The sequence below is a fragment of the Urocitellus parryii genome, chromosome 8 (assembly GCF_045843805.1).
Source record: "Urocitellus parryii isolate mUroPar1 chromosome 8, mUroPar1.hap1, whole genome shotgun sequence".
NCBI classification, from domain to species: domain Eukaryota; kingdom Metazoa; phylum Chordata; class Mammalia; order Rodentia; family Sciuridae; genus Urocitellus; species Urocitellus parryii.
This window is the reverse complement of record NC_135538.1, coordinates 134,121,615-134,143,558: the sequence shown is the minus strand read 5'-3', so window position 1 is coordinate 134,143,558 and position 21,944 is coordinate 134,121,615. Positions and strand designations below refer to the sequence as shown.

The following is a 21,944-nucleotide window of genomic DNA, read 5'->3' as shown; positions in this document are numbered from 1 at the left end:
TGGTGTTTGCCATTTCTTGCCTGGAGAAGCACCTAGGGAGCTTTCCAGACCTTCTGCATCAGAAAGCCTGGGCCTCAGACTACCTGCACCTCTGAGGAAAGGCCACAACTGGAATCCAAGTGTTAGCAGACAGAAAAATGCTAAGGTGAAAATCAAAGGCAGATACTTGGGACTTGGAAGAAAAGAGAAGGGAGATGGAAGAGATTGCAATAATAGGAAGAGCAAGAGGGACCTGAGGTATCCGAACCTGTAAAACCATAATTGACACTTAACTGCCAAGACATTTAGTTGACAACACAGTTCTACATACTTAATCCGAGCAGTAACACACAGGAAGGTGGGAATTATCCCCATTTGGAAGATGAGAAAATATAGTCCAAAAAAGTTCAGGCTTCACCCAGACCACAAATGTAGTAAGTAATATTGAGTGGGATTCAAATGTAGCCCCAAGAAAAAACAAGAAGTGAAGGAAGGGCTCAAGGAAAACAAAGCAAGAAGTGCGTGCCCAGGAGAAGGGTTCAGCTGAGATGGGAAGATAAATACATCAGTTCACGAGGCAGACAGCCGTCTCAGGCGCACACACAAACCCAAAGCATATTTGTAAAGACTTGTTCATCAATTCTAATTGGGAATGTACATATGAATCATGTCTGATCTACAATTTAGATTGTTAGATCACACGCTTCACTCCCCAAAAAAAAAAATCCCATTTCACCCCTTTTCTCTGTCACCAAGTGGCTAGGTGTTACTGCCCCCAGGCTCTCCTCCTTCTCAAGGCCCATCCCTAGGGCCTTACAGCCCCCACACTGTGAGGAGAAGGCAAAGCTCCTAAGAGTGAGCCTTCAAGAACAAAGTATGAACACAACTGATAAAATAAAATTCAATCCATTTATTTAAATGTACACTGTAGATAAGTTATAAATTCTCCCTTCTGCCACTCAGCTAGAACTTTTCCGGAAAAGCCTCCATTTCTTCCTTGATCCTGTTCTCTACAAGTAATGCGAAGTTACTGTCTGTGTTTTGAAGGTTATAGCTGACAAACACCTGTTTGTTGGTCTTCCTGGCTAAAAGAGAGAACACATTGACACAGCCATGACTGAAACACCACAATTGCCTGTTCCTCACACCTACCCACAGCTGGTAAAGCTTGAGAAGAGAATGGTTTCAAGGGGAGAAGAGAGTCCTAATTTTAGGACTCTTTGAACTGATGCTACAAATGCAGACAAGTGTCATTTAGCCACTCCCCTAGTCTCTAGAACAGTGACTCTTAAGTGTGGCTTCATAGCAGTAGCAGCAGCTGGAACCTGTTAGACTTGCAGATTCTCAAGCCCCATCCAGACCTTCCGCATCAGAAATTTGGGAGTTCGGGCCAGAAATCTGTGAACAAGCCCTCCAATAACCCACAGTCATGCTTGAGAGCTGCTGCTCTACATAGGGTGTTTTGGTTTTGTGGCATTTTGGGTTTTATTTCTTAAAATCACAGACAGTATAACACTAAAGTATTTAAAAGTAAAAGTTAAAGTTCTCCTTCCCAGAGGCAACCCTATATTTCTATGCATTTACATATGTGTACATGTTCACACACGTATAATTTTCTGATGCTGAATCTAAGTTTTAGCTCTTTTCTATACAGCCAATGATAAATAGTTGGGGTACACTGGTCCAGCTACAAAAATCAAGCAAAGTCACACACTCCAAATGTGAAAGACAAGACAATGTGCTGAGAAGTAGCAGTAAGCCCAAAAAAACTCCGGCTGACTGCACTGTGCCAGGGCCTCCTTCCTCAGCCTCACCCACACCCTGGGCTGGTGCAGAATCTCCTATCCTCCCATCCCACTATCAATCTCATCACAGGCAGAAAAGTGGGGTGGTGGTGGCCACCTGTACCATGATTAAAGGCTGGTGTAGAACACACACAGCACCAGGCTTCATCCAGGGGCTACTCTGTCCACTCAGTTGGTATCACCATCACACCTGTGGTCCTCCTAGGTACCATGTGGCTCAGGAGAATGGGGAGAGCCAGCAGCAGGAGGCCTGGATCCTTTCCCATCCCATCACAGCCAGGAAACCTCTTTGAGCTCCAGGTCTTCCTTTGTAAATCAAGAAAGGGTAGACCTCAGGACCTCAAAGGGCTTTTTATTCACCTTTTCCAGAATAGTCTGATTTTCAGGGATAAAAGAGATCTTGGGGATTAGTTGACTGCCCTCTTTACAAGGCAACTGGCAGAACTCCAGAGAAGCTGAGAGGACAAGCCAGCCTCTGCCTTGAGGAGAGCTGGGCAAATTGTATGGCATGGGAATTATACCTCAATTAAGCTGTTTTTGTTGTTGTTGTTTTAAGAGGAAAGTATCTCGACAGAAGCAGTTCTCAGTATCCTAAGAGCTCATGTTTAGCTTATGGTGCTTGGAGCAGTCTCTCACCAGTTTGGTGGGTGCAGTGTGCCCACATCAGTGACAGCTGTGCCCAAACAGTGATCCACTAAACCCTGGGGAGAGCGGGAAGGCCCATAGGTTCCCATCGTTTCTTCAGTGCATGAAGCAGACTGGGAATTACTCGTTTAGACAATGATCTATAAATAATTAGAGTATAGCAGAACAGGGGGACATACCAAGGCCACTTGGGAGAAGGCCCATCAGGCCACACCCATTCAGCCTGCCCAGAAGAAGTTCCTCTCTCCCCATAGGAACCCACAGAGATTCCAATCATTCTGTTTGCTAAGATAGGTCCTCCCAGGGAGTAGCACTGTATCTGCTGACATCATCTACTCATACTCAGCTGTCCTCCAGAGCCACAAGAGCACAGGGTCTCCTCATCCATACCAAAGCCTGTGATACTTCCAGAGCTACTTGGAATTTCCAAGGCTGGCTCTTTCCGTACTTGTTTTCACTTTCTGTATATGGTACAGTTGCAGGAAACCTCTCCCTTTTCATTATAGTGCATTAATAATGAATTTCCAGGCTCAAGAGGATGGGCACAGCACATGACTTAACTGGGCAGCCCCCACTTGGTCTGGGCACTGTGGGGCACCAGACCCTTCAGAGAAGCAGACAGCCACACTGCACCACTCAAGCAGTTCTAAGTTACTGAGAACCACTTGCTTTTTGCATCAAACTGGGGTTAGACACCTGATGGATATTCTTGAACCTATTTTACCTTTCTGGTATAAAACTCATGGCATATCAGAGGAGCTCCCGCCATCCTCCTCTATGGGTGTCTGTCACGGCAATCCCAGCCAGCTTTCTGTCTCCGTAAACAGGAACATATTCCCACCACTTTAAGCAGGCATGGACACACAGTAGTTAGCTAAGTGTGCTACCCCTCACACAGGGGAAGAAAACATGGGGAAGCGCTTAAAAGGAAAGGGCATCAGGACGGGAGTTGTAGCTCAGTGGTAGAACACTTGCCTAACACATGTGAAGTACTCAGTTCAACCCTCAGCACCACATAAAAATAAATAAATAAAATAAAGGTATGTGTGCATCTACAACTAAAAATAATAATTCTAAAAAAAAAATAAAAGGGGGCAAATCTCCAACTAAATTTTACATGGTTCAGAAAAAAATTATGATATAAACCCAGAGGGGGAAGGATAACAACTAGGAATCAGTGTAGACAGGGGAGGAGTTCCTGTTTCTTCTTTGTAAACTTCCTGTAAATTTAAAATTATCTCCTAATAAAAAGTTACCAAATTACTAGCCAGGTCTCTCTAACTCCATGCTAGAGAAAATGTACCCTGCAAGTTCCTAAAGCTGACCCTGTGGGTGTGGCAAGTCTGGAAGGGCTGGTGACATTCTATCCAGCCTGCCTTCACCTACTGGAGGATGTCCTCTTTGGCTGTGTGCTATATGTTCATGCATGTGGAACACAGGTGACAGACATGAATATTTCCACTTGCCAGGCCAACAGAAGCCTCTTTGCACAGCACCCAACACAACTAAGTATGAGCGCCTCAAAACCAGCTGGCCTCCTTCTCCAGTGGGGCCCTATGCCTAACCCCAGAACTGAAGCAACTGGGAACAACAAAGAACACAAAGACTGAGCAGGAGACAGGGCATCCTGTGCACACTGACTGTGGGCCTGAGGGGCTGAGAATGGCAGAACATGCCATTCTTACTTGAACTATCTGGACATTTACACTATGTATGTATCCAAGGTGCAGAAGGGGTAGAATCTTCACCACATATTCTTTGCTTGATACCCACTCTATGCCACACTCAGAAGCCAAACCACAAGTCTCTCCAAGATCTGAACATACACTGAGAGACTACAGGATGGTCCTTCCTGCACAATGATGACGCCTGCTTCATAGGCTCTACCAAATCCCCACAAGGGCCCAGAGAGCCACCTCGAGCAGCTACCCATGGCAGGCTGTGGGCACCATTCACTCTCTCCTCCCATGAGGAGGTGACGTGCTCCCTGGAGGAAAATAAAAGCTCATCAACTCAAGAATGAAGCCAAGGAGCATGGGAAAGTTCCTTGGGAATATGCTGGTCAAGACAGTAGTGACAGGTGGAGCAGGGACAGTTGTGCCCTGTAAAGACAGAACATGCAGGGTTGTGCTTCCAGCAGTGATGAGGCTGCATCTCTTAGTATAAAGATTCTTCACTTCTGAAGTTACCTGCCTCATGGCCTTAGACAGCAGGTCCCACCTGGCTGGTCTCCCAGCACCAGCTGTGGGTACATACGTACCTAGGCGCTGGGCAAGGCCAGTGGAGGTTGTGTCAGAAGTGTCTCCAAAGAGGGAAGTGCACACAGGGATGGAGTCCTAAAAGAAAAACAAAGAACGCACTGAAGCTTCTCCACCTGGATGCCAACAGCCATAGTTCTACAGCTTCTGATTCTTCACAAGGGTGGCAGCAGCAGGTTCTGAGAGGGCAGAAACGTGGTCTGAGGGAAATGGCTGGCATTTGTCAACAGCCAAGCAAGTTGACCCCTGACACACAGGAGGTCAGAGAGCTGAGACAAACACAGAGAAGTCACCTGCAGCTGCAGCCACAGAGCTGTTAATAAGTTCTAGGACTGATTTTACATGAAGGGCTTTTTTTAATGTCGGAAACTCCAAAGCAAGCGGAAGGGCAACATTCCAACCAAAAGGGAAGCAAACAAGATCACTGAGGGCATAGCAAGAAGAAAGCAAACCACAACCTGGGTGGCTTGTGCCTGGCTCTGAGAGGGAGGATGCCTAATCTCAGCTCAGCCTATGAGAGGACTCACAGCTCCCATCCCTGAAGACTCTGCTGGGGCCTTTAAGGTCAGTTAGCGTCCTATGACTTTGAGAAGGACACCAGCCACCAGCATCCAGAAAGCCAACATAAAGACTTCTGAATACTCTGGCCAATCTCATTTCAGATAAGAAGCAATAAAATGAAAGAAGCACTATAAATGATGTTAAGATAAACAAATATGGTCCTTCGGAAATCTTACTCCCAATTAACTTGGAAATAATCTCCCTCAGCATTAAAATGTCTAGCTTAAAAGGAAAAAACTCACTTGCTAACCTTGTAAAATGGCCAAAATTGTTTTTATCAAAATAGCAGATTTCTACGAGAAACAGCCTGGGTGCAGAGCTCTGGGAAACCTGTGCAAGGGTTTGGGCTTGATGTCCCTCACCCCACTGTGCATATGGAGACAAGTGGACTAAGCAGACACCTACTGTGTGCTGGGCAGCATGGCAGAGAACAGACCAAAGAGACTGTAGCTCGTCTCCTAAGAGATTCAAAGTCACTTTCAGAATTTGTTCAGGTCTATTTTTAAAAAGGAGATCAAAAAACACAGGAGATTAAAGCATTTCCTGCATACATTTTTGGTTGAGAAAGACAAAAAACATGATCTTAATTAATGAACCTGCTACTTACAGGTTCCAAGGTCAATGATCTTAATTAATGGACCTGCCGTTTACAGGTTCCAAGGCCAACACGTAGCTGTACGGTAATAGTATTTATAATTAAGTCTCCTGAAAAAGGAAACGTTACCCTGTAGCCTTTTTCCACCAAAATTAAATTTTAATACCCTATCTTGGCTGGGCACTATGGCACTCCCCTGTAATCCAGTGACTTTAGAGGCTGAGGAGGGAAGATCGTAAGCTTGAGGCTAGCCAAGGCAACTTAGCAAGACTGTCTCAAAATTAAAAAAAAAAAAAAAAAAAAAAAAAAAGGCTGGGATGTAGCTCAATGGTAAAGTACCCCTCGGTTAAATTCCCAGCACTAAAAGAAAAAAAAAGAAAAGAAACCTATCTTGTTACACTTCTGAATAGTTCATTACTTTAAAAGTACATTAGGATGCCCGATGGCTTTGCTGTGGTGGGAGTGCCACCTTCCACACATCAGGGATATCCTAGATGCCAGACAGCCACCCTCAAATTGTTCCAGCTCAGCATCATCCATATCTGCGGCCTCTCTGGGCACCAAAATTCCCTGCTCCATCCAAGGCAGGCCAGTTGGGGAAGCAGCTGTACTGTGTGATCATACATGTGCAGGGTTAGAGGCAGAGAGACTTCACAGACACTGTGATGCTATCCTCCACACAGAAGCCAGGAGAGTTTCTCTGGGAAGAGCCACAGAGTAAATAGTTTAGGCTTTAGGGATTACAAAACCTCTATTACCATTGCCTGATGTTGCCATCAAAGCACAAAAGCTGGAACAGAACTCTACCTACATGGAGGAGCATGGCCCTATTCCAATAAAACTTTATTACAAAAGCAGAGGAGGGTCGGCCCATGGGCCATAATTTGTTGAGTCCTGCTCCACAGGCACTTTGGATTTCCTGCCTTCAGCTATACCCTTACCTTATTTTCCTAGCTGCCTCAGCCTCTGCCCCCAGAAGGAACATCCAGGCACTGCACCAACATGGCCATTCAGTAGGAACTGGCTTCTGACAGATCTGATAAGGGAGACTGGTCCCTTTTCCTTTTCAGCCCGGTCTTGGTGGAATATGACCTTCCAATGGAGAAAATATACTCTGCTGGGAGCTATGACTATCAAGTGGTCAGGCCACCAAAGCAGCCCACAAGAGGAGTTTATTTACCTATCTCCCTAAACCAGTGCTGCAAAAAGGGGCTGAAATAATTCATGAGTGACACCTGGTCTTACCAATGCACAGTCCTAAGCCCCATATGCCCACTGCCTTACTCAAATCTATTAGCCACTCCTATTACTGTGGGGACAAACAAATAGAGAAAGAACATGAGGAGGCTCCAAACACACTAGTCCCCCTAGGTATCCCCCCTCCTGCAATGAAAGAACTGGAATTGTCACCTGCCCAAAAACCCACCTTTCGAGAGTCACCAAAAGAGAAAAACAAAACACCCAGAAAAGAACTGTGAGAATGGAAAGGACTACTGACTAAGGATTTCCAGAACTCCCAATTCAGATGCTGTCTCTTTCCCAAGGCTTCTCTGGGTGCTATGGTATATAGCTATAAACCTGTGGCTTTCCAATGCCCCTGGTGACCCATCAGCCCTATTAACCTGAGTGACTTCAAGTTAGTCCCCCCTGAGGACTCAGCCATTCCACAAGGGCTTAATGAGCAGCCTGACATAAACACTCCCTCTAAAACACTAAACTGCAGAGGAGGCCAGCACAGCAGGAGTAAGTAGGTAGGGAGGAGCACTAAGCGGCACTAAGAGGAGCACTAATAGGCCCTAAGAGGTCACTGAAAAGTCTCTGGATCATACTCTGAGTTCATCTCTTGAAAGGTTTTTTAATAGAGGAATGATGTTATGGAATGAGACCTTTGAAAACATGAGACCAAATAAAGCCTTTCCTCCTCTAAGTTGTTCTTGTCAGGTATTTTGATCACAGCAACAAAAACCTAACACAGATGACAAGGTCTCACATCAGTCTTAAAACTATCACTTTTCTGCACTGTAAAGAATTAGCCATAGGCAATGTTACAGGTTAAACTGTGTCCTGAAAAAGATGTTTACGTCCTAATCCCTGAATGTGTAAATTTTTTTTGAAAATAGAGTGCTTGCAAATGTAAATAAGATATAATTAAGATGAGGTCATACCAGAGTAGAGTGGCCCTTAATCCAATATGACAGATGTTCTTATTAGAAAAGGTGAGGGCTAGTGGCGTAGCTCAGTGGTAAAGCACTTGTCTAGGATGCATGAAGCCCTAGGTTCAATCCCAAGCACCCTGAAAAGAAAAGGGAGGAGTCCCAAACACAGAGAGAGAAAGAGAAGATGACCATATGATGTCAGAGGCAGAGAGTGGAGCGAAGCATCTATAAGCCAGGAACCACCAAGGATTACCAGCAACCACTTGAAGTTGAGAGAAAGGCAAAGGATGGTTTCTTCACTGGAGTCCCCAGAAGGAAACAACTCAGCCAACACCTTGATTTGGACTTCTAGCCTCCAGAAAGGCGATTCAGGTATTTTAAGCCACCCTGTTTGTGGTACTGTTACAACATCCCTAGGAAACTAATGTAGACTGCACAAGAAAGCCAAAAAAAAGTAGAAAAGAGGAGACACAGGCTTGGCCCAGGGTGGCCAACATAAAGGTGATCAATTGTATTCCCTGCAAGCTTTGAATGACAGCATTGAACATGGATTCACTAACTCAGGGTGCAGCGAGCGATATGTGAGAGAAAGAAATCAAGGATGACCAGAACAACAAGAAAGATGGGAGTTGCCATGGCAGAGAAGGGCTGGCTGTGGGAGGAGCAGATGTGTGAGAGAGATCAAAAGATTGGTCTTGAGTATGTCTGTCAGGTGCCTGTTAGGCAATCAAATGTAGATGCAGGACTTCCAACTTCAGGAAGAGTTGTCTGTACTGGAGATGTAAATAAATAAACATCTATGCAGTCAAAACTGAAGTTGATGGCTATCTCCAGCCAATGTGACCAGAGGCAAGGCCCCCTATACTGCAACCTAAAGGGACCCTAGAAGAGGAACCCGCAGTGGGGCAGAGGGACAGGGTTCTGGTGGGCTTGAGGGCCAGTCGGTGCAGGCCTGGGTCAACTCCTGGGGTCCCCACCGGCCCAGGGGTAGACCTAGGGGACACCATCCCGCAATCTTCCGGGCTGGGGTTGCACAGGAGGCCCCTCAGGTATCCCCCACCTGCGGTCCCATCTCAGTTCCTCCTGTGGCCTTCTTCCTTGTCCCCAGCCACCACACCTGCTCCCACTTACCCCGTCCCCTCCCGGCCCCCACCCGATGGCACCCTTTCGCCCAGGACCTCCCTGGACCTCTCCAGGTGCCCTCGCCCTTCCTCCGTCCCGCCCAGGTCCCCCCTCCATGTCCAACCCCCTCCCCAGCCCCGGCCCGGCCAGACTTCCAGGCCCCGGGTGGCCACCGGCACTCACGTAGCGGCTGCACATGGCCACTGCGAGATTGCGCAAATGCGGCGTGGCCCCCACCCACAGGAAGAGCGAGTCCGTCAGCCGCATGACGTGGAAGTGGACGAGCTGCTCCCACAGCCTCGCGCTGAAGTTGTGCAGACACACGTCCCCGCCCGCGGCGGCCTGCGACTCCTCCATGCCTCCCGCCAGCCCCACGCCCACGGCGCCGGAACCCGGCCCCGGCCGCGGGCGCCGCTCGGGCCAGACCCGAGCGAACGAGCGCCGAGAGGCCGAGCGCTCTTTCGCTTTCGATTGAGCGACTAGGGCAGGGGGCGGAGCTACCCCGGGAGAGGAGGTGCCTGTGGTGACCGGGGCGGGGCAATCCTGGGAGGGCGGGGCTTTGCGGCTGGCCTCCGGCTTTTTAGGCCAAGTCGGTCCCTCCCAGGACCCGGCGCTTCAGCGGGCCTCCACCCCGAGCTACGGTGCAGCCTTGGCGGGGAGCCCACGGACACCCATCAGAATTCGCCTCCACCTTGTTCCCTTCCACCCTGACTTTTACTGACGTGTAGCATTAATGGGCTGAAGTGGAAGCGTCTTCCCAGGCCGTGACACCCCACCCCACAGTGAGACGCTGTTCCTTAAGCACTCCTCCAACAGCCACCTCCATCATACCTCCTCCTCTTAGCAGCCCCTTAATTCCAGGGAAGCCCTTAAGAATGGCAATGATATGGAGAGTAAGCCCTAAAAAAGGAAAATTGGGTGGACTAAGTTAGCAGCGGAGGAACAGGCACTCTTTGGGGATGGGACCCACGTGAGCTGCCATCGTGAACAAGCCCTCATGCCTGAGACCCTGATGAAAATTAGAATAGGAACCCTTCAGAGATTGGGAAAGATTCTGAGAGTACCTGGGACACACCATGAATGCCGCCCATGGTGGTCCTTTCTATGAGGGCAAGAGAGGAGTCAAGAGAGAATGTGAAAAAAAGCAAACAAGGGCTGGGATTATGGCTCGGTGGTAGAGTGCTTTCCTAGCATGCATGAGGCACTGGTGTTCGGTCGATCCTCAGCACTATATAAATGCAAAATAAAGATATTGTATCCACCCAAAACTAAAAAAAATAATTTTAAAAAAATGGGACCACTATCATGGGTCTACTTTTTAAATCTCTGTTAATTAATTGAAATTTAAGAGGTTGCTGCGGTTTGAATGTGGTTTGTGGCCTACAAAGGTCCATTTTGAGTAAAGTCTAAAGCCCCAGGATGGCCCCTTTGGGAGGCAGGACCTAGTGGAAGTTTTTAGGTCACCAAGGACAGTGAGGTATTTCTTGGGTAGTTCTCCTGAGAAGGTTATTATTAAAGGAGCAAGCCTGGTTCCACACCTACCCTTTCTCTCTCTCTCTCTCTCTCTCTCTCTCTCTCTCTCTCTCTCTCTCTCTCCCCCCCCCCTCCAGGCTCAAGATGTGACCACTGTCCCTTGTTGTGCTTCCATCATTGGCTGTGAGATCTTCACCAAAGCTGAAACTTATCTCTTTATAAAGTTAATAGACATTTCACTGTGGTCTCACAAAGCTGACTAATAACAAAGGAAATTTTTTATAGTTTTGATCTACTTGCTAGTTATTAATGATTCAATACCATAGTTCATTTTCAGGTCAATATTCTAATGGCTTTATTAAAGCGTAAAACATGCAATAACTGCACATTTAAAAAGTACAAATTAAAAAAAAAAAAAAAAGTACAAATTGAAGGTTTGACACATGCATAACCATAAAACCACCATCACAATCAAGATAATGAACACATCCAGTACCCCCTCAATCCCTTGCATAATCAGTCCATCTGTCCTCTGTCCCATTGATTTGCATTCTAATTTGCAGATTAGTTTGCATTTTCTAGGGTTTTACATAAATTGGATCATACAGTACTATTTTTTTTTGGCTTTCATTCATTCTAATTATTTTGAGATTCATCTATGTTGTATGTATCAATTGCATTACTTTTTATTGTTGAGCAGTATATCTTTGTAAGGCTATGTTTGTTTACCCTTTCACATGCTGACATTCCTTTGGACTGTTTCCAGATTTTGGATATGACAGTAAAGCTGCTATGAACATATGTGTACAAACAATTCTCTGTATAGACATATGCTTTCATTTCTCATAGATAAAGCCTAGGAGTAAAATGGCTATATCATATGGCAGTTATATGTTGCACTTTTTAAGAACCTTGACATATGAAAGTCAGACAGCAAGGACCACATCAACTACTTGGTATGTGCATTTCATTTCATTTAAGCCATAAGAGGTATTCAGTGTTATCTCATTGTGGTTGTAATTTACATTTCCTTTCCCCGCCCCCCCGCCTCTCAGTACTGGTGATTGAACCCAGGGATGCTCTACCACTGAGCCATATCCCCAGCCTGTTTTTATTTTATCTTATTTTATTTTTGAGACAGAACTTCAGGAAATTGTCCAGACTGGCTTCCAACTTGCAATCCTCTTGCCTCAGCCTCCCAAGTCACTGGGATTATAGGTGTTTGTCACTGCACCTGGCTAATGTAAATGTAAATGTAAATGTAATGTAAATCTTCTTAATGACTGATGAATCTCAGTTCATATGTGCACCATACACACACACACACACAAAAAAAAAAAAAGAACTCGGGCTGGGGATGTGGCTCAAGCGGTAGCACGCTCGCCTGGCACGCGTGCGGCCCAGGTTCGATCCTCAGCACCACATACCAACAAAGATGTTGTGTCCGCCAAGAACTACATAATAAATATTAAAAATTCTCAAAAAAAAAAAAGAACTCAAAATGGTTTCATACATGTAAACATAAAGAAAAAAATATAGGGGAAAACCTTTGTGTATTTTAATCTTCAATGCTGATCTCAGAGTGTATCTGTTTTCCAATAAAATAATTTGTAAACAAATCATTTTCCAGGGACAAAAGCAAAAGAGCAAAGTGTATTAATAATGCTTGTCATTTAACATCATTATGTGAGACTAAAAATTATATTTAGTGTTTTCTTATACAACTATGAGTTTTTATTTTTATAAAGTATCTTCAGTAATTTGTACAAGAGTACTGTCTACAACAGTTTAGCAGTCTTTAAGCATATTGACTCAGAAGTAAACTGCAATACCTGCTATTCCATATTTACTAGCAGTATGTAATAGTCTTAAATCTCTGATTTAATAACAGAAAGGCTTTATTTCTTCTTTTGGAATGATAGGTGACCATTATGATGTCCACATTCTAATGGAGCTCTGGGTGTCTTTATTCATCTTTTGCATTGAAGATGAAGTTTACTAAGTTAGAAGATGTGGTTTTTTTCAATTATTGATGGGGACAATTTTCCTCTCATTTCTGTTTGGACTAAAATCACTATTCTGGAATATGCTGGGCTTTCTTTTAGAGGTGAACATACATAGCCACAAAGATGGTTATAATGACAGACATAATTTGAAGATGGAGGATGTCCTGGGAAATCTACACCTTGAGAACTGATAATGTCCATGTTCCCTTCACAGTCCTTGATGTCTACTAAGACAATAAAGTCTGGGGGGCTGGGATTGAGCCCATGGCAAAACTTAGTGTTATGGTATGACATATAAATGTGTCTGAATCAATCCTGTATACCATATAGTATACTTTCAGTGCTGTAACCCATGTAATCCTATTTCCAAGTTGGTAGAGAAAAATAAGATATTTAAATGTTGATTCTGGAATTATTAATTCAACACCATATAGATTTCCAAGGAATTTTCTATAAGCCTTGATGGAAACAGTTATCTTTTTTGAAATTTTAAACCCTTTCCAGCCCGATGTATCTTGATTGTAACCTAAAACTTCTTGAGCAGTTTGTTGGGCGATTGCCCAGTATTCCTCTATCTTACAGTCTTTGTACTTTGCTTAGAAAACTCTTCTGCAATGTGTTTACACAGCTGATGCAGTTTGATTGGTTTATTTGTTTAAATGTCACTTCCTTTCCTAACATTAATCTAGTCCAGAATTTTACCAATCATTGAGACTTTTCTCCAAATCCTCATAGAAACCTCTGTACCTGTTAACCTGGTGACATATCCGATGAGCTGGAAAACATTCAGATGGAATATTAGGGATATTTGCAAGAACGGGGCATGGGTTTCAATGCCCTCAAGTCTCCTCCTTGCCTGTTTGCTTTCCACAGCCCCAGGTGAAGAGACCTGCCTGTGGGCTTTGCAGAGATTCTTAGAATGGCTGGGGACATAGGGCATTGCGACCTGGACCAGGTCCAGAACCACCCCCTCCCAACCCAGAAAACAGACAGGGAGAAACTCCACACCCCCACAGGGGTCACGGCTTAACGCCTAAAGGACCCCTACCCCGGACTCCTGCTTTGTGATCTTTGATTTGGCATCAATTTCATGTACGCAATACCTAAAATGTGACCCATAAAATAACAAATTGATCAATTAGACTGCATTGAAATTACATTTTTTCTACTCTTCAAAAGAGACTCCCCAAATTTTTTTTTTAAAAAATTAAAACTGAAAAGACAAGCCACAGACTGGGAGAAAAATCATTGTGAAGCATATATCTGATAAAAGTTTTATATCCAAAATGTATAAAGAACTTTCAAAACTCAACAATGAAAAAACTAACATCCAATTTAGAAACCGATGAATAGATGCTTCATCAAATGCCAAACCTGAGAATCATTCAGGTCAGCGTTGACCCCTGTTCAGTCATTGGCACTATAAGCTCTGTGAAGATGTTAAGAGGAATGAACTCTGCTTCCCGGTGTCATCTTAGATATGTTGAGGACTCACTGTGTGCTAGTCACTATTTGTTTTATCTGAAAGGGTTTCTGATTCAGGATGGTATGCATTTACACCCCCATCTCTGCCTCCACAGAAACTCCTTCCCTTCCCCTGGAGTTACATGGCACAAATATTGGAAATTGTACATCATAAATTGGAAAGATCATCAAACCAAAAATACTTGTAATACGCCTAACCTTTCCAACAACCTTAGCTTGGCAACACAGTGCACGATAGAGAATCAGTTATTTCTGCTCATGACTGTGGCTGACTGGGAGCTATTTAGCCTCACCAGAGAGGATAGGATTGTGTAATGCTAGCCCAGGAAATTCTGAGTACAGTTTCTACTGAACGTGTAGCACCTCCAAACCATTATATAGTTGAAAAATCATACATCAAACTCTGCAATCAGGGATTGTCTGTAGTCTAAACCTATAAATAGGATAGCGAATGATGTCAAACATATAATCCTGTGGCTATGAAGAGAGTGGGAAGAGGGATAGGTCAAGGAATTCCAGCATGTCTTTGGAAAATGGAAGTGAACACGGAGTCTCCTCTAATGAAACCTCAGAGGAATTGGGCCTGGGGGCTCAAGTAGAGGAAGCAGCCAGCGGAACCCGAGCCTGAAGGATTGAGAAGTGGGACAAAAGGCAGAGAGATTGGCCAAAGGTTTCCAAAGGAACAGACCCCCTACACAAACCTCAAGTCCCCTTCCACACCTTCTGATGCTTTCTCTCCGTAGGAAAAATAAAACACATTTTTTTTAAACAGAGAGTTCATCTCGTAACACACCTTAAACAACTGTGGGAAACTAAGACAATTAGCACCCTATTGTCTCAGCGTCCTCCCCAGCATCCAGCCAGCACAGGCCAAAACATGCTCCTCCCTCTTCTGCACCCAAGGAAGCCATGTGATTCAGCAACAGTGGGTCATAGCCAGTTGTGTCCCCAACATCAACAGCCCTAAAGACTCAGACCCACATTCCCTAAACTGTGTTTGGGAATTATTGAGGACTCTTCTTTCTAAGTCCTGACCCTACCCAAGCCCAACTTCATTAGGTGACCCTGGTTCTGCTTCTGCAACAAAAATAAAGGTAATCAAGTTTGATTTCCCCAATTTCTCAGCTATCATTTCAAACCCTTATCTTAATTGGACCTCATTCTTAACTGTGCCTCACTTTTAATTTTGAGACAGGGTCTTGCTAAGTTGCTTAGGGCCTCGCTAGGTTGCTGAGGCTTGCTAACTTTGAATTTGCAATGCTTCTGCCTGTGCCTCCTGAGGTGTGGGAATTACAGGTATGTACCATCACAGAGAGGTGCCCCTTTTGTCAAAGATCAATGTGTCCATGTGAATACACGGGGCTTTAAATGGGGCTATGCCACCAGTAGGAAGACCTCATGGATCAGACCCAAGGGTAGAAACAGAAGCACCCCACACACTATCACTGTCAATGGCCCATTTCGGGGATTGTGCTTCCCAAACCTGTGCTTACAGGATTACAGGATTAGGGATCCATTTCCACCAGAGAATGCAGCAAGAGTCCAACTAAACAATAAGCTATGGCTGCAGCTGGCACTTTGGACTCCTTGGGAAGAGTCACCATCTTAGTGGAGAAATCCACTCTGATCACCAAGAGATGACAGAATTGTTGGCCCCCACTGGAGACAGTTGGAAAATGCTTGGCATCCATGCCTGACACCCCAGTTAGCACCCAAATAATCTCCTTGTGTGCCATTGTGCACTCCCTTCCCCAGTGTGATAGTAAATGGACATAATAGCAACTGTGGCCCAAGCAGGGCAGACCCCCTTCCAGGGAGAAATAGCTCAGTGATGAGCACAGGGCCTTTAAATGTCATCCGCTGTATGGATTTACTAGAGCTATTGAGATCTGTCTTTCCCAAGGCTCCTTCCTACAGAGTTCTCTGATGGAGGCAAGGGAATAAGGGCTGCCACTTGGGCCCAATATGGTCAACTCTGACAGCTATTTCAACTCTGAAGATCCATTGCAGTCAACAGAGGCTTTGGGGATCTGCCTTATAACTTTTCTTCTCCTTCTGTCCAATCCTGCTTTCTCTCCCTCCCTGCCAAGGGTAATCCCTAGTAAACACAATCAATACTCGATCTAAACTCTCTCCACATATGTTTTCTGAGAACCCAACTTGGGTCCAGCTTCCCCTGTGGCCTGTTCTCATCTCACCCAGACACCCGTGTGCCATTTCATCCAGGGCCGTGATTTTGCTCATCAACTTGTCTCTCAAGTGGGAATCTGCAGTGAGCATTGCGTACCCGACTGCCTGCTGGCTGTCACTGTGTGTCTGTTTCACAGCACCTGGCCCCGGAGCGTGCCACACCAGAACTCAGCCTCTCCCTCTCCCCTCTCTCTGACCTGGCCCCAGCCTTATTATATTCCCTGCAGTGTTGAATGTCCCCCACTAGCTCTGGTTCCCAATCCATGCATTTAACCATCTCACTGCATACGGCACAGCCCACTCACCTCTCCCACACTCTTCTCTTCTGTCCTTCTCACCTGCACTGCCCCTGACCTAGTCCAGACCTTGCCCATCTCTGGCCTAGACTGCAGCTATGACATTCTGACAACATTCCCTGTTCCCTCTCTCACTGGCTTTCAATTTGTCTTTCTCACTATCGCCAGAGAGATCTATTAAACCGATAAGTCTGATTGTGCTGCTTCCACTAAGAAAAAATTCTTCTGCAATGTTTAACCTCAATGCCTTTGCAGACATTCAAGGCCCCTCCCCTCACCACCCACCCGCTGACTCTAAAGTCAGGTGATACTGAATTCTTTGAAGCTGTTAGACCCCAAACCGTATTTGTCCTATGCACCATTGCACACGGTGGGCACCTTTGTGCCTGGGCCTGCCCCTCACATTCCTGCCTGAGAACCGCTCATTCCTAATCATCCCATTGAGGAGCCTTCCCTAGCTCCAGGCAGGCTGGCCCGTCTTCTGTCCTTCATTCTGACCTCCATGGAGCAACCATTTTGTGTAATGGCTTTTTTGCATGCCCGGTTCCCTCTCAGAGAGCTCCTAAGGACTGTAACAGGATCTTTCATCTGTAATGCAGTGTACAATCCGGGACCCTACTCATAATCAGCATAAAGCAAATATTGAATGGTTATTTGAAAAGAAGGGAATCTACAAGCTCTGGCTCTGCCATTAATTAGCTGTATGCCTCTATTCTAGGTCTGTTACCTTAGCTGTAAATTGAGAAGACTGGCTCATATGGTCTCTAAGGCCACCTTTCAGAGTTAATACCCTACCAAGATCAGATAAGAATGTAGAATGGTAAGGAAATCCACATTCCGCCCACACCCCCACTGCGGGCAAAGAAGAGTGTAATTCTGCAGAAAGCCACCAGGTGGCAGGTGGGAAGGAAGCGGTTACTTTTGCTTTCCCAAAGCTGCAGGCAGGTCCTTGGATTCCCATTCTTAATTGGGGAGCTGTGTCTGAGACAGTCTTTCCTATAGGCTCTGTGATTGTACAACATTCAGATATTGCAGCAGGTACTGTGACCCAATTAGGCTCCAGCTCACGAACGCAAAACCATGCAGCAACAGAGGGAGAAAGCAGTGGGTTTGAAGGGAGAGGGTAAGCTGGTCTGGGAGATTTGATTCAGCTCTGCCCTATTTCTGCCACCAGAATAAATTGTGAGCCTTTGTCTGGCATGAATTTTATTAGGAATCAAGAATCACAGGATTTTTTTTTTCTCAGTGCTGGGGACGGAGCCCAGGGCCCTGTGAATGCTAAGCATGTCTTTTGCCACTGAGCTACCCTTTCAGCCCCAGTCACAGGATCTTAGATGGTGTATAAAAAACTGCTCTGTGGAGAGGACTCCTGTCAGTTTCCTTCCAGGTGCAGAAAGGGAGTCTGGGGCTTATAATGAGGCTGTGTGCCGTAGGAGCTGTCCCTGGGATGCTCAAGGTGTTGACAATGAGTCATAAGAACTTCCAGGATGTTAATAGCTTCATGGAGTTACTCATAAATGAGATCCTTAGGCCTTTAAGCCAAAACCAAACCCAAACTCAATTATAGGTCATGGTTGGTAATGTGCTGTTTGGGTTAATAATAGACTGATTTATCCCATGATAAACATTTTAATCTTAATATATTAATGACTTGATGTGACAGTCTATTTTTAGCTTGTGTTGTATATCTAGCTTAAAATGAAAATAGAGAAGGGAGGGTAATAGGGGGGATGCTGTATATTCAGTAACCCAGGCTGATAGAGCCCCCCCACCACCACCACCTGACAACACAGATCACAGTAACAGAGAAAAGCACTGGACTGTTAGGCCTGGGATTTTGATGCTCTGACCTAGAAGTGACACATCTCATTCATTCATATAGCCCATTAGCTAGAAATGGTCACCTGTTGTTGCATAGCTGCAAGGGGTGGGGGGGCTGCAAAATGTGGGGAACATATTGAATATTTGGTGTTACCACTGCCTGCCACTGTAACAAAAATTCTGATTTAGGCTGGGGATGGCTGGTAGCTCAATGGCAGAGCACCTACTTAGCATGTACAATTCCCACCACAAAATAATAATAATAATAAGATTGACTAAGAGTTGCCAATGAACATTTCTCAAGATTTTTCTTAAGGAATTCCTAATGGCCTGGAGAAGAAATATCACCTAAAACTGCATTCAGCCTCCTAGTGATCAAACCATTTTGCTTTCTCTCATCTTAAGAGTATATGAGAGCCAGGAGAGGTAGCACATGCCTGTAATCCCAGCGGCTCAGGAGGCTGAGGCAGGAAGATTGGGAATTCAAAGCCAGCCTCAGCAAAAGCGAGGGCACTAAGAAACTCAGTGAGATCCTGTCTCTAAACAAAATACAAAATAGGGCTAGGGATATGACTCACTGGTCAAGTGCCCCTGAGTTCAATCCCTGGAACTAAAAAAAAAAAAAGTACATGAGATCCAGGAGCAGTGGCACATGACTATAATCCTTGTAGCTCAGGAGGCTGAGGCAGGAGGATCATGATTTCAAAGCCAGCCTCAGGAACTTAGCAAGGCCCTAATTAACTTAGCAATACCCTGTCTCAAAATAAAAAATGAAAAGTGGTTAAGTACCTCTGGGTTCAATCTCCAGTAAAAAAAAAAAAAGTATATGGTAATTCACATCCTGCTCTTAATCTATTCCTACCACCAAACCCAGCAATTTATCTGCAATGTAACCAATAAGTGCCCTTCTGACCCTGTTACTGTAGATGACAGACCATGCTCTGATTTGAAGGTACCTCCTCCACAGCGCCACGAATTTCCACTTCCTCTCACCATCTCAAGGACAGCACATAAACAATGTTTACCTTTCTCTCCCATATCATCGATTTTTGCCTCCACAGCTATTCTGTTTGGCAGGGATATACTGTTGTTTTTCCCATCTTTTTTTTTTTAATTTTTTAGTTGTTGATGAACCTTTATTTTATTTACTTATATGTGGTGCTGAGAATCGAACCCAGTGCCTCACACATGCTAGGCAAGCGCTCTATCACTGAGCTACAATCCCAGCCCTCCTTTTTTTTTTTAAAAAAAAAAAAGTGTTCTTTACCCCCCTACTCACTCTGATTACCTCCCTTTATCTGTCTGCTTACTTCTTGTCTTGGAAAAACCCAGTTCTGGCACATAAGAACCAGCCTCCAAAGACAGGAGGAGCCAAGAGGCTAAAGAAAGAAGTGGTCCAATCTAGAAATACACAAAGCGCAATTTGTTAGGGAACGTTTGACTGAAGGGTGTCTTGAGAGACAGCAAGACAAGAGGATCCTCACACCTCAAGACAGAAGGGAGGGGTTTATATGCTAAGTTAGATGATGGTGGCAACGGCCAACTGTCAATTCCCTGGCCTTTCTCAAAAACTATTAACACATCAAACATCAATTAAGAAACAGCCCTGCATCAGCTTTTGCTGATTATCTTGACGACTTAGTTTATCCTATAGGATGTGGAATGCATGCCTGGGTCACCTGGTGGGCAAGATATGGCGATGAGCTAGAGGCTATGGCCAGGTCAGGCTGGATCCCTAGGCTTCTACTGCAAAACTCCTGGGGTAAGGGTTTCTGTGCTGCCTCCAATTCCTTTGTTCCCTTTCTTTTGAGCTCACTCTGATTGGGTTTCATTCCCTGCAGATCACTAAACTCCTCCTGCCAGGGTCACCAAAACTCATATGTACAAAGCCTACAGCAAAATCTCAGTCCCTTCCTCACCAGATGGACAGCCCTGGACCTGCAGGTCTCTGCTCTGTCTGGGTGCCCTTGGCTTTCCTGGCCCCTCCCTCTCAGGCTCCTTGGCTGGTTCTTCATCCTTTCTAATCTTTGACATGGGAAGAATAGATTCTTATACCAAACTTTCCTAAAATAAGCAGTCTGTTTCTAGGGAGAACTTGGAGAATGTTAGACTTTCCTCAGTGCTGTAAGAATAATGATTTTTTTTTTAAATTTCCCCTATTGGTTCTCATTTCCCCCAAAAGGCTATTGTCCTTAAACACATCTACCTCTTCTGGCCCTTCACCTCCTTGTCAGTATTGACCCACTTATTCTCCTCAAGTATACACTGCCGGGGTCCGGCTGCAGTAAAATAACCGGGGGGGTGACGAATAACTTCTGTAGATTGATGCAGCAGGAATGGGAGCCATTTATTGTAGGGCAACAGAGCTATTTATACATTTTGCACAGCTTATCTTAATTAGCATAAACTAGATACATCAATCAACCAATAAGGCATCTCCAAAATTAATGGCTCGCTTTTGTTACTTCTCAAACCACTCCCTCTGACATTTTGCCAGGCACCATCCAGACTTGTTTACGAACTCTAACATTTCTCTGGCAAAATACCAGGTGTTATTTTTGACTTATTTGCAGACCTTAACAATACACAAAAACCAGCACAGCAGCCACCCCATTAGCATAAAAGAAAAGCCCCAAGGTCTGGTGTTCTATGCAGTTGATCCTCAATTTACAATGGGGAAATGGGCCAATGAGCCCATCGTGAGTGGAAAGTATCCTAAGTTAAAAATGTATTGACTGCACCCAACCTATCCAGCATCCCAGCTTAGCAACACAGCACACTGTGGAATGCTGGTTGTTAACCCTCAGGATCACGGGCTGATGAGAACCTGAAGCTCACTGTCACTGCCCATCCTCATGAGAGAGGGTCAGATCACGTATCGATCCAAATTCAAAACTCCAAGGGCAGTTTCTATTGAATGAAAGTCAGTTTTGCACCATCAAGCTAAAAGATCCTTTTAAAAAGCCACCATAAATCAAAGACTGTCCATACCTCTTTGTTAAATTGTCAATGCAGCTGGGTGTGGAAGTGCATGCCTGTAATTCCAGCTGCTCAAGAGGCCGAGGCAAGGAGGATCGTGAGTTCAAAGTCAGACTCAGCAACTTAGTGAGGCCCTAAGGAACTTAGCAAGACCCTGTCTCAAAGAAAAAATAAAAAATTTAAAAAGGACTGTGGTTGTGGCTCAATGGTTAAGCACCCCTATACATATATACACAAATAAAACGACAATACAGTTTTTTAAAATATTTTAGTTGTCAATGCACCTTTATTTTATTTATTGATATATGGTGCTAAGAATCGAACCCAGTGCCCCATACATGCTAGGCAAGCGCCCTGCCACTGAGCCACAACCCCAGCCCAATACAGTTTTCTTAACCAATGAAGCATCAATATGGTCCTGACTTACCTAGAGGACAACTCAACCTCTGTCCTTAGATTCTGGGCTGCCCCACCTAGGGTCATGGTGGAGACACCCCCTTCACTCACACCCTGCTGCTGTGAAGGCAAAGGTGGCAGGATCCCGCATTTCACACCAACCCACCATGGTATGGG

General features: G+C 45.0%; 1 protein-coding gene and 1 pseudogene across 2 annotated transcripts; both read right to left on the bottom strand.

Annotated features, from left to right (window-relative positions):
• Nucleotides 1-869: 869 nt before the first annotated feature.
• On the bottom strand, nucleotides 870-9,579 carry Psmg4 (proteasome assembly chaperone 4). 2 transcript variants are annotated; one of them, XM_026407121.2, is made up of 3 exons: nucleotides 9,305-9,572; nucleotides 4,690-4,765; nucleotides 870-1,064 (listed from the first exon to the last, which is right to left on the bottom strand). In XM_026407121.2, the coding sequence occupies exons 1-3, from the start codon at nucleotides 9,476-9,478 to the stop codon at nucleotides 943-945; spliced, it is 372 nt and encodes a 123-aa protein (XP_026262906.1). In that variant the 5' UTR covers nucleotides 9,479-9,572; the 3' UTR covers nucleotides 870-942. The 2 variants fall into 2 exon arrangements, with proteins under 2 accessions (XP_026262906.1, XP_026262907.1); XM_026407122.2 differs by lacking the exon at nucleotides 4,690-4,765 and having other exon boundaries at nucleotides 963-1,064; nucleotides 9,305-9,579.
• A 2,981-nt stretch (nucleotides 9,580-12,560) lies between these two features.
• LOC113195536 (stAR-related lipid transfer protein 6 pseudogene) lies at nucleotides 12,561-16,365 on the bottom strand (annotated as a pseudogene).
• Between the last annotated feature and the right edge of the window lie 5,579 nt (nucleotides 16,366-21,944).

Coding starts and splice junctions, on each gene's coding strand:
- Psmg4 (XM_026407121.2), bottom strand. CDS start 9,478: ATGGAGGAGTCGCAGGCCGCCGCGGGCGGGGACGTGTGTCTGCACAAC. Junction 4,766..9,304: donor TGGCCATGTGCAGCCGCTAC/GTGAGTGCCGGT, acceptor TTTTTCTTTTAG/GACTCCATCCCTGTGTGCAC. Junction 1,065..4,689: donor TGGCCTTGCCCAGCGCCTAG/GTACGTATGTAC, acceptor TCTCTCTTTTAG/CCAGGAAGACCAACAAACAG.